The following is a 12018-nucleotide window of genomic DNA, read 5'->3' on the forward strand; positions in this document are numbered from 1 at the left end:
AGCGACTGCGGGGAGCGCTGAGCGGTGAGGACCGGGAATACCGGGAATACCGGGAATGTGGGAATATGGGAATGGAGGGAGCGACTGCGGGGAGCGCTGAGCGGTGAGGACCGGGAATACCGGGAATACCGGGAATGGGGGAGAGGAGGGAGCGACTGCGGGGAGCGCTGAGCGGTGAGTACCGGGAATACCGGGAATACCGGGAATGTGAGAATATGGGAATGGAGGGAGCGACTGCGGGGAGCGCTGAGCGGTGAGGACCGGGAATACCGGGAATACCGGGAATGTGAGAATATGGGAATGGAGGGAGCGACTGCGGGGAGCGCTGAGCGGTGAGGACCGGGAATACCGGGAATACCGGGAATGGGGGAGAGGAGGGAGCGACTGCGGGGAGCGCTGAGCGGTGAGGACCGGGAATACCGGGAATACCGGGAATGGGGGAGAGGAGGGAGCGACTGCGGGGAGCGCTGAGCGGTGAGTACCGGGAATACCGGGAATACTGGGAATGTGGGAATATGGGAATGGGAATGGGGATGGGGACGGGAATGGGGGAGCCCGGCGGGGTGAGCCAGAATGCGGGAATGGGAATACGGGAATGGGAATGGGGGAACAGGAATGGGAATGTGGGAATACAGGGAAGGGGAATGTGGGAATTGGAATGCGGGAAGTGCTGCGGGGGGGCGGGAATGGGGAAAACAGGAATATGGGGAATATGGGAAACTTGGGAAATGGGAATGTGGGGGTGACAGTAGGTGGAAAAGGGAAAAACATGGAAAAGCTGCGGATTGGGGCAAGAGAGATCGGAATTTGGGAAAAAAAGGCAGGAATTTGGGAGAAAAGAATGGGTTTGGAAGAAAACGGTAGGGATTTGGGGAGAAAAAACAGGATTTTGGAGGGAAAAGAACAGGGATTTGGAGAGAAAAAGCAGGAATTTGGAGAAAAAAGAACAGGAATTTGGGGAGAAAAAGCAGGAATTTGAGAAAAAGAACAGGGATTTCGGGAAAGAAAAGGAATTTGAGGGAAAAGATAGAGATTTTGGGGGAAAAGATAAAGATTTCAAGCAAAAACTCCCCATTTTGAAGGGAGTGGACACGGATTTGGGAGCAATCGGCAGGAATTTGGGGGCAGGGGGTGGGGAAGGCCCCGTTTTGGGGCGGAATGTCAGGGTTTTGGGTCGGTTGCAGAGAACCGGCCGCTGCCTCCGGAGCTTCGCCGGGATGCGCTGGAGCTGCAGGAGAGCCTGGAATTCGACACCCCCGGCGGGGAGAGTGAGTGCGAAACCGCCCGGAATGGCCCAAAACCGGCCCGAATCACCCCAAAACGGCCCGGAATGGCCCCAAAACCGCCCGGAATGGCCCCGAAACTGCCTGGAATGGCCCCAAAACTGCCCAGAATGGCCCCGAAACAGGCCCGAATGGCCCCAAAACCGCCCGGAATGGCCCCAAAACGGCCCCGAATGGCCCCAAAACCGCCCGGAATGGCCCCAAAACCGCCCGGAATGGCCCCAAAACCGCCCGGAATGGCCCCGAAACCAGCCCAAATCACCCCAAAACTGGCCCGAATCACCCCAAAACGGCCCCGAATGGCCCTGAAACCGCCCGGAATAGCCCCGAAACCGGCCCAAATCACCCCAAAACCGGCCCGAATTGCCCTGAAACCGCCCGGAATGGCCCCAAAACTGCCCAGAATGGCCCCGAAACCGGCCCGAATGGCCCCAAAACCGCCCGGAATGGCCCCAAAACCGCCCGGAATGGCCCAAAACCGGCCCAAATCACCCCAAAACTGCCCGGAATGGCCCCAAAACCGCCCGGAATGGCCCAAAACCGGCCCGAATCACCCCAAAACGGCCCCGAATGGCCCCGAAACCGCCCGGAATGGCCCCAAAACCGCCCGGAATGGCCCCAAAACCGGCCCAAATCACCCCAAAACCGGCCCGAATTGCCCTGAAACCGGCCCGAATGGCCCCGAAACCGCCCGGAATGGCCCCAAAACCACCCAGAATGGCCCCAAAACCGCCCAGAATGGCCCCAAAACTGCCCGGAATGGCCCCAAAACCGCCCGGAACGGCCCAAAACCGGCCCAAATCACCCCAAAACCGCCCGGAATGGCCCTGAAACCACCCGGAATGGCCCCAAAACCGGCCCAAATCACCCCAAAACCGGCCCGAATGGCCCCGAAACCAGCCCGAATGGCCCCGAAACCAGCCCGAATGGCCCCGAAACCGCCCGGAACTGCCCCAAAACCGCCCGGAACTGCCCCAAAACCGCCCGGAATGGCCCCAAAACCGGCCCGAATGGCCCCAAAAACGGCCTGAATGACCCCAAAACCGCCTAGAATGGCCCCGAAACCACCCGGAATTGCCCCCAAAACGGCCGGAATGGCCCCAAAACCGGCCGGAATGGCCCCAAAACTGGCCCAAATCACCCCAAAACTGCCCTGAATTGACCCGAAACCACCCAGAATGGCCCCAAAACCGGCCCGAAGCGCCCCAGATCACCCCAAAACCGGCCAGAATGGCCCGAAACTGCCCGGAATGGCCCCAAAACTGACCCGGAATGGCCCCAAAACTGACCCAGAATGGCCCCAAAACCGGCCCGGAGCACCCCAAATTGACCAAAACTGCCCCGAATGGCCCCAAAACCGCCCAGAATTGCCCCAAAACTGGCCCGAGTCCACCCGAATTGACCCAAAACCAGCCCGGATCACCCCAAAACTGCCCCGAATCGACCGGAATCACTCCAAATCCGCCCCAAATCGCCCCAAAACCGGCCCGAATTACCCCAAAACTGCCTGGATCGCCCCAAAACCGCCCCAAGTTGACCTGAGTTGACTCAAAACTGCCACAAAACGGCCCCGAATCGACCCAAATCGCCCCAAAACCACCCCAAATTGCCCCCAAACTGCCCCGAATGGACCCAAATTGACCCAGCGCTGCCCCAAATTGACCGGAATCACTCCGAATCTGCCCCAAATTGCCCCAAAACCTACCCGAATCACCCCAAAATCAGCCCCAAACTGGCCCCAATAGCCCCAAAACCAGCACAAAACTGGCTCGAATCGCCCCAAAACCGGCCTGAATCGACCCGAATCGCCCCAAAACCGCCCCAATTTGCCCCAATACTGCCCCGAATCGACCCGATCTCTCTGAATCCACCCTGAATTGCCCCAAAACTACCCCAAATTGGCCCAAAACTAGCCCAAAACCGTCCCGAAACGCCACAAAACCAGCCCAAATCGACCCAAAACTGGACTGAATCGCCCTGAATGGCCCCAAAACCGACCTGAATCTTCCCCCAAAATGATCTAAATCATCCCCGAAGTGCCCCCAAACTGCCTTGAGTCACCCCAAACTGCCCAAAACTGCCTCGAATTGCCCCAAAACCACCCCAAATTGTCCAAATCCGCCTCAAATTGGGGAATTTCGGGCCAGGCTCCCCCTCATTGCACAATGGTTCGGCCCTGGGCGGGGGGGGGGGGGGGGGGGGGGGGGGAGGAGGGGGCGTGTCCTTGCTGACCCCGCCCCCCGCAGCGCTGACGAGTTGCCATGACGACGAGTACCGGTGGGCGGGGCTGGAGCCCCCCCGCGTGGTGGTGACGACGTCGCGGGAGCCGAGCGCCCGGCTGCGGCAGTTCGCCAAGGTGGGCGGGGCCTCGCGGTGGGCGGGGCCTCGGCCGGGTGGGCGGGGCCTCGGCCGGGTGGGCGGGGCCTGCGGGAGCCCCACCCGCTTCTATTGGATACTCGGGGGGGGGGGGCACGCGCCTCCTGGAGCCGATGGCTCCGCCCCTTGTGGGGAGGCCCCGCCCCTCTCGCCATGGCCCCGCCCCTTGGAGGAGCCGGGACTGATTGGGGCTGGGTTCTGGGCTGTGGCCCCGCCCCCTCCCTGAAGCCCCGCCCCTAACCCTGCTGTTGGGGTGTCGCGTGTTGGCCCCGCCCCTTCTTGTGGCCCCGCCCCCCAGGAGGGGTGGGAGGCGGGGCTAGGGGCGTGCCCCGCCCCCAGGAGCTGGGCGGGGTGGGAGGGGGTGGCCCAAGGGGGCGTGTCCCAGCGTGGCCCCGCCCCCAGGAGCTCCGCCTGGCCATCCCGGGCGCGCGGGGAGTCCATGGGTGGGGGCGGGTCTATGGGCAGGGGGCGGGGCTATGGGCAGGGGGCGGGTCTATGGGCAGGGGCGGGCCCAGGGGGCGTGTCCCATGGCTGGCCCCGCCCCCAGGAGCTCCGCCTGGTCATCCCCGGCACGTGGGGACTCAATGGCTGGGGGTGGGTCTATGGGAGGGGATGGGTCTATGGGCAGGGGGCGGGGCTATGGGCAGGGGGTGGGGCTATGGGCGGGACCAGGGGGCGTGTCTCATGGCTGGCCCCGCCCCCAGGAGCTCCGCCTGGTCACCCCCTGCACATAGGCAGTCAATGGGTGGGGGTGGGTCTATGGGCAGGGGGCGGGGCTATGGGCGGGGGTGGAGCTATGGGCGGGCCCAGGGGGCGTGTCCCATCGTGGCCCCGCCCCCAGGAGCTCCGCCTGGTCATCCCGGGCGCATGGGGAGTCAATGGGTGGGGGTGGGTCTATGGGCAGGGGGCGGGGTTGTGGGCAGGGGGCGGGTCTATGGGCAGGGGGCGGATCCGGGGGGCGTGTCTCATGGCTGGCCCCGCCCCCAGGAGCTCCGCCTGGTCACCCCCTGCACATGGGGACTCAATGGATGGGGATGGGTCTATGGGAGGGGATGGGTCTATGGGAGGGGATGGGTCTATGGGCAGGAGGCGGGGCTATGGGCAGGGGGTGGAGCTATGGGCGGGCCCAGGGGGCGTGTCCCATCGTGGCCCCGCCCCCAGGAGCTCCGCCTGGTCATCCCCGGCACATGGGGACTCAATGGATGGGGGCGGGTCTATGAGAGGGGATGGGTCTATGGGCAGGGGGCGGGGCTATGGGCAGGGGGCGGGGCTATGGGCAGGGGGTGGAGCTATGGGCGGGCCCAGGGGGCGTGTCTCATGGCTGGCCCCCGCCCCCAGGAGCTCCGCCTGGTCATCCCAGGCGCATGGGGACTCAATGGGTGTGGGCGGGTCTATGGGCAGGGGGCGGGTCTATGGGCAGGGGGCGGGCCCAGGGGGCGTGTCCCATCGTGGCCCCGCCCCCAGGAGCTCTGCCTGGTCATCCCCGGCGCATGGGGACTCAATGGATGGGGGCAGATTTATGGGAGGGTCTATGGGAGGGGATGGGTCTATGGGCAGGGGGCGGGTCTATGGCAGGGGGCGGGGCTGTGGGCAGGGGGCGGGCCCAGGGGGCGTGTCTCATGGCTGGCCCCGCCCCCAGGAGCTCCGCCTGGCCATCCCCGGCGCGCGGGGGCTGAACCGGGGCCGGGCGGAGCTGGGCGCCCTGGTGGCCGCGTGCGGCGCCGCCGGCGTCACCGACCTGATAGTGCTGCACGAGACCCGCGGGCGGCCCGGTGAGGGGGCGGGGCCGGGGGGCGGGGCCAAGGGGGAGGGGCCAAGGGGGCGGGGACATGGGAGGTGGGGCCTACGGGGGGCGGGGACACGGGGACAGGGTCACGAGGGGTTGGGACCTGGTGGGAGGGATCTGTGGAGGTGGGGACATGGGAGGCGGGGCCTACGGGGACACGGTGGGAGGGACCTGCGGGGGGCGGGGACACTGGAGGCGGGGCCTGCGGGGGCGGGGACACGGAGGCGGGGTCACGAGGGGTTGGGACCTGGTGGGAGGGGTCTGCGGAGGTGGGGACACGGGAGGCGGGGCCTACGGGGACACGGTGGGCGGGGCCTGCGGGGGACGGGGACACGGGAGGCGGGGCCTGCGGGGACACGGGAGGCGGGGCTTGCAGGGGGCGGGGCCTGTGGGGGGCAGGGACATGAGGGGCTGGGACCTGGTGGGAGGGGTCTGTGGGGGTGGGGACACTGGGGGCGGGGCCAAGGGGGCGGGGACACTGGAGGCGGGGCCAGGGGGGCGGGGACACGGGGACAGGGTCACGAGGGGTTGGGACCTGGTGGGAGGGGTCTGCGGAGGTGGGGACACGGGAGGCGGGGCCTACGGGGACACGGGGGGGCGGGGCCTGCGGGGGGCGGGGACACGGTGGGCAGGGCCTGTGGGGACACGGTGGGCGGGGCCTACGGGGGCGGGGACACGGGAGGCGGGGCCTGCGGGGGGCGGGGACATGAGGGGTTGGGACCTGGTGGGAGGGGTCTGCGGAGGTGGAGACACGGGGCGGGGCCTGCGGGGGGCGGGGCCTGCAGGGGGCGGGGACATGAGGGGCGGGGACACGGGGGTGGGGTCACGAGGGGTTGGGACCTGGTGGGAGGGGTCTGCGGAGGTGGGGACACGGAGGCGGGGCTTGTGGGAGGGGCGGGGACACGGGAGGCGGGGTCTACGGGGACACGGTGGGTGGGGCCTGTGGGGGGGCTGCGGGGCGGGGGGCGGGGCCTACGAGGGGCGGGGCCTGCGGAGGTGGGGGCATGGGGCGCAGGGGACACGGGGGTGGGGCCTGAGGGGGCGGGGACACTGGGGGGCGGAGCCTCCTGGGGGCGGGGCCTTAGCGTGGGCAGGCCGCAGTGGGAGGGGGAGGCTGGCGGGAATGGGGGCGGCCATGTTGCCGCCCCGGCGGCCATGTTGCCGTGGCAGCCATATTGGTTACCCAGCAGCCATGTTGTTGCCATGGCAGCCATGTTGCCATGGCGGCCATATTGGTTACGTGGCAGCCATGTTGTTGTCTTGGCAGCCATGTTACTGCCTTAGCGGCCATGTTGCCCTGGCAGCCATGTTGCCATCCCGGCGGCCATGTTGACGTCATGGCGGCCATGTTGCCATCGCGGCGGCCATATTGCCGACCCAGCGGCCATGTTCCTGACTGGGCGGCCATGTTGCTGACCCAGCGGCTATGTTCCTGACCGGGCAGCCATGTTGCCGTTGTGGCGGCCATGTTGCTGACCGGGCGGCCATGTCACTGACCGGGCAGCCATGTTGCCACGCCGGTGGCCATGTTGCCGTCCCGGCGGACATGTTGCCGGCCCGGCGGCCATATTGCCGACCCGGCGACCATGTCGCTGACCGGGCGGCCATGTTGCCATCCCGGCGGCCATGTTCCTGACCCGGCGGCCATGTTGCCGTGGCAGCCACGTTGCCAACTCGTCGGCCATGTTGCCATCCCGGCGGCCATGTTGCCATTGCGGCGGCCATGTCGCTGACCCGGCGGCCATGTTGCCACACCGGCGGCCATATTGCCGACCCGGCAGCCATGTTGCCGTCGCGGCGGCCATGTTGCTGACCCAGCGGCCATGTTGCCGACCCGGCGGCCATGTTGCCGTCGCGGCGGCCATGTTGCCGTCCCGGCGGCCATGTTGCCGAGCAGGCGGCCATATTGCCGACCCGGCGGCCATATTGCTGACCCGGCGGCCATGTTCCTGACCGGGCGGCCATATTGCCGTCCCGGCGGCCATGTTGCCATCCCGGCGGCCATGTTGCTGACCCGGCGGCCATGTTGCCGTCCCGGCGGCCATGTTGCCGACCCGGCGGCCATGTTGCCGTCCCGGCGGCCATGTCGCTGACCCGGCGGCCATGTTGCAGACGGGCTGGTCGTGTCCCACCTCCCGCACGGCCCCACCGCCCACTTCACCCTGAGCGGGGTCGTCCTGCGCCACGACCTGCCCGGGCTGCCCAACATGGCCGCCCGCGCCCCCCACCTGCTGCTGCCCGGCCTGAGCGGAGCCCTGGGGCGCCGGGTGCGCGGGGGGGGAATGGGGGGGACAATGGGGGGGAGATGGGGGACGGCGGGGACAGGGGGACGGGGAAAATGGGGGGACACTGGGGGGATAATGGGGAGAATGGAGGGACAGGGGAACGGGGACAATGAGGGGGACAATGGGGACAGTGGGGGGACAATGGGGATAATGGGGGGGCAATGGGGGGGCAATGGGGGACGGCGGGGACAGGGGGATGGGGACAATGGGGGGACAATGGGGGGGCAATGGGGGATGGCGGGGACAGGGGAACGGGGACAATGGGGGGGACAATGGGGACAATGGGGGGACAATGGGGAGAATGGGGGGACAATGGGGAGAATGGGGGGACAGGGGAACGGGGACAATGAGGGGGACAATGGGGACAATGAGGGGACAGGGGGACGGGGACAATGGGGGGACAATGGGGACGGCGGTGACAAGGGCATGGGGACAATGGGGGGACAATGGGGACAATGGGGGGGACAATGGGGGACGGCAGGGACAGGGGGACGGGGACAATGGGGACACAATGGGGACAATGGGGGACAGCGGGGACAGGGGGATGGGAACAATGTGGGGGACAATGGGGACAATGGGGGGACAGGGGAACGGGGACAATGGGGGTCATTGGGGACACGGGGGGTCATTGGGGACACCGGGGGCCGCGGTGTCACCGTCGTCCCCGCGCAGGTCGGCTCCATCCTGCAGCACCTGTTCCCGGTGCCCCGGCCCGACAGCCGCCGCGTCGTCACCTTCGCCAACAGCGATGACGTCATCTCCTTCCGGTGAGCGCCGGGTGACGCCGGGTGACACTGGGTGACACCGGGTGACACTGGGTGACACTGGGTGGTGATGCCAGGTGACACCGGGTGACACCGCTGGGTGGCGCCGGGTGATGCTGCAGGGTGACGCCGGGTGACACCAGGTGACACCGGGTGACACTGGGTGACACTGGGTGACACTGGGTGATGCCGCGGGGTGACGCTGCCAGGTGATGCTGGGTGACACTGGGTGACACCAGGTGACACTGGGTGACGCTGCCGGGTGACACTGGGTGACGCTGCAGGGTGGCGCCGGGTGACGCTGGGTGACACCAGGTGACACCAGGTGACGCCGGGTGACACTGCCAGGTGATGCCACCGGGTGATGCTGGGTGACGGCAGGTGGTGACGCTGGGTGACACTGGGTGGCACTGCCGGGTGACACTGGGTGACGCTGCTGGGTGACACCGCCTGACGCTGAGTGACACCGGGTGACGCTGCCGGGTGACACCGGGTGATGCTGCCAGGTGACACCGGATGACACCGGGTGACTCTGGGTGACGCTGCCGGGTGATGCTGGGTGACGGCAGGTGGTGACACTGGGTGACACTGGGTGATGCCGCGGGGTGACGCTGCCAGGTGATGCTGGGTGACACCGGGTGACACCACCGGGTGACGCCGGGTGACGCTGGGTGACATCAGGTGACACTGGGTGACCCTGGGTGACGCTGCCGGGTGACACTGGGTGACGCTGCAGGGTGGCGCCGGGTGACGCCGGGTGACACCGCTGTCCCCGCAGGAACCACACGTTCCAGCGGCAGGGCCGCACCGTGGAGCTCACGGAGCTGGGGCCGCGCTTCGAGCTGCGCCGTGAGTGCCACCGGGGGGCGGTGACAGCGCGGGTGACACCGCGGGTGACACTGCCGGATGACACTGGGTGACAGTGCTGGGTGGCACCAGGTGACACTGCTGGGTGGTGCTGGGTGATGCTGGGTGACACCGGGTGATGATGCCGGGTGACGCTGGGTGACACTGCTGGGTGACACTAGGTGACACCAGGTGACGCCGGGTGACGCTGCTGGGTGGCACCGGGTGATGATGCCGGGTGACACCGGGTGACACTGCTGGGTGGTGCTGGGTGACGCGGGGTGACACCGGGTGATGCCGGGTGACGCCGGGTGACAGTGCTGGATGACACTAGGTGATGCTGGGTGACACCAGGTGACACTGCTGGGTGGTGCTGGGTGACGCTGGGTGACACCGGGTGACACTGCTGGGTGACGCTGGGTGACACTGGGTGACACCAGGTGATGCCGGGTGATGCTGGGTGACACTGCTGGGTGACACTAGGTGATGCTGGGTGACACCGGGTGACACCAGGTGATGCTGGGTGACACCAGGTGATGCTGCCGGGTGACACTGCCGGGTGACACTGCTGGGTGGTGCTGGGTGACCCTGGGTGACACCGGGTGACGCTGGGTGACACTGCTGGGTGACACTAGGTGATGCTGGGTGACACCGGGTGACGCTGCCGGGTGACACCAGGTGACACTGCTGGGTGGTGCTGGGTGACGCTGGGTGACACCGGGTGACACTGCCGGGTGACACGGGGTGACACCAGGTGACACCGGGTGACACTGCTGGGTGATGCTGGGTGACACCGGGTGACACCGGGTGATTCTGGGTGACACTGCTGGGTGACGCCGGGTGACACTGCTGGGTGACACTAGGAGATGCTGGGTGACACTGGGTGACGCTGCCAGGTGACACCGGGTGACGCCGGGTCACACCAGGTGACACCGCTGGGTGACACTGGCTGACGCCGGGTGATGCTGGGTGACGCCGGGTGACGCCGCGGGTGACACCGGGTGACACTGCTGGGTGACACTAGGAGATGCTGGGTGACACTGGGTGACGCTGCTGGGTGACACCGGCTGACACCGGGTGATGCTGGGTGACACCAGGTGATGCCGGGTGACGCCGTGGGTGACACCGGGTGATGCTGGGTGACACTGCCGGGTGACACCGGGTGACACCGCTGGGTGACACCGGCTGACGCCGGGTGACGCTGGGTGACACCAGGTGATGCCGCGGGTGACACTGCTGGGTGAGGCTGGGTGACGCTGGGTGACACCGGGTGATGCCGGGTGACACCAGGTGACACTGCCGGGTGACACCGGGTGACACCGCTGGGTGACACCGGGTGACACTGCTGGGTGATGTTGGGTGACACCGGGTGACGCTGGGTGACACTGCTGGGTGACACTAGCTGATGCTGGGTGATACCGGGTGATGCCGGGTGATGCTGCCAGGTGACACTGGGTGACGCCGGGTGACACCGGGTGACACTGCTGGGTGACACTGGGTGACACCGCTGGGTGACACCGGCTAACACCAGGTGACACCGGGTGACGCTGGGTGACACCAGGTGATGCCGGGTGACGCCGCGGGTGACGCCGGGTGACACTGCTGGGTGATGCTGGGTGACACCGGGTGACGCTGCGTGACACTGCTGGGTGACACTAGCTGATGCTGGGTGATACCGGGTGATGCCGGGTGATGCTGCCGGGTGACACCGGGTGATGCCGGATGACGCCGGGTGACACTGCTGGGTGACACTAGGAGATGCTGGGTGACACTGGGTGACACTGGGTGGTACTGCCGGGTGACGCCGGGTGATGCCGGGTGACGCCGGGTGACACTGCTGGGTGACACTAGGTGATGCTGGGTGACACTGGGTGGTGCTGCAGGGTGACACCGGGTGACGCCGGGTGACACTGCTGGGTGACACTAGGAGATGCTGGGTGACACTGGGTGACGCTGCTGGGTGACACTGGCTGACACCGGGTGACGCTGGGTGACACCAGGTGACGCCAGGTGACACTGGGTGACACCAGGTGATGCCGGGTGACGCTGGGTGACACCGGCTGACACCGGGTGATGCCGGGTGACACCGGGTGACACTGCCGGGTGACACCGGGTGACACCGCTGGGTGACGCCGGGTGATGCCGGGTGACGCTGCGAGTGACACCGAGTGACACCGGGTGACGCCGGGTGACGCTGGGTGACACCAGGTGACGCCGGGTGACACCGAGTGACACCGGGTGACGCGCCCGTGTCCCCCCCCCCAGCCTACCTGATCCGCCTGGGCACGCTGGAGCAGGGCGACGCGGCCGACGTCGAGTGGCGCTGGCACCCGTACACGGCCACGGCCGCCAAGCGGCGCCTGCTGGGGGACGGGTAGCGGCGCCCGGACGCCTGGGCCCCTTCCCGGACACCGGGGCCCTTCCCGGACACCGGGGCCCCTTCCCGGATCCCTGGACCCTTCCCGGACGCCTGGGCCCCTTCCCGGACACCGGGGCCCCTTCCCGGATCCCTGGACCCTTCCCGGACGCCTGGGCCCTTCCCGGACACCGGGGCCCATTCCCGGATCCCTGGACCCTTCCCGGACACCGGGGCCCATTCCCGGACGCCTGGGCCCTTCCCGGATCCCTGGACCCTTCCCGGATCCCTGGACCCTTCCCGGACACCAGGGCCCATTCCC

At 67.5% G+C, this 12018-nt stretch overlaps 1 protein-coding gene across 1 annotated transcript; it reads left to right on the plus strand.

The window, feature by feature from the left end:
• The first annotated feature begins 841 nt into the window (after positions 1-841).
• Positions 842-11718, plus strand: LOC148593369 (U3 small nucleolar ribonucleoprotein IMP4-like). Its single transcript, XM_088531315.1, has 8 exons — positions 842-860; positions 1185-1268; positions 3530-3639; positions 5299-5431; positions 7558-7712; positions 8403-8497; positions 9273-9343; positions 11606-11718. The coding sequence occupies exons 1-8, from the start codon at positions 842-844 to the stop codon at positions 11716-11718; spliced, it is 780 nt and encodes a 259-aa protein (XP_088387441.1).
• The last annotated feature ends 300 nt before the right edge of the window (positions 11719-12018 follow it).

This window comes from Tinamus guttatus, unplaced genomic scaffold (assembly GCF_059628265.1).
Source record: "Tinamus guttatus ecotype Peru unplaced genomic scaffold, ASM5962826v1 Tinamus_guttatus_pri_ptg000407l, whole genome shotgun sequence".
Lineage (NCBI taxonomy): Eukaryota > Metazoa > Chordata > Aves > Tinamiformes > Tinamidae > Tinamus > Tinamus guttatus.

Coding starts and splice junctions, on each gene's coding strand:
- LOC148593369 (XM_088531315.1), top strand. Junction 1,269..3,529: donor CGACACCCCCGGCGGGGAGA/GTGAGTGCGAAA, acceptor CGCCCCCCGCAG/CGCTGACGAGTTGCCATGAC. Junction 9,344..11,605: donor GCCGCGCTTCGAGCTGCGCC/GTGAGTGCCACC, acceptor CCCCCCCCCCAG/CCTACCTGATCCGCCTGGGC.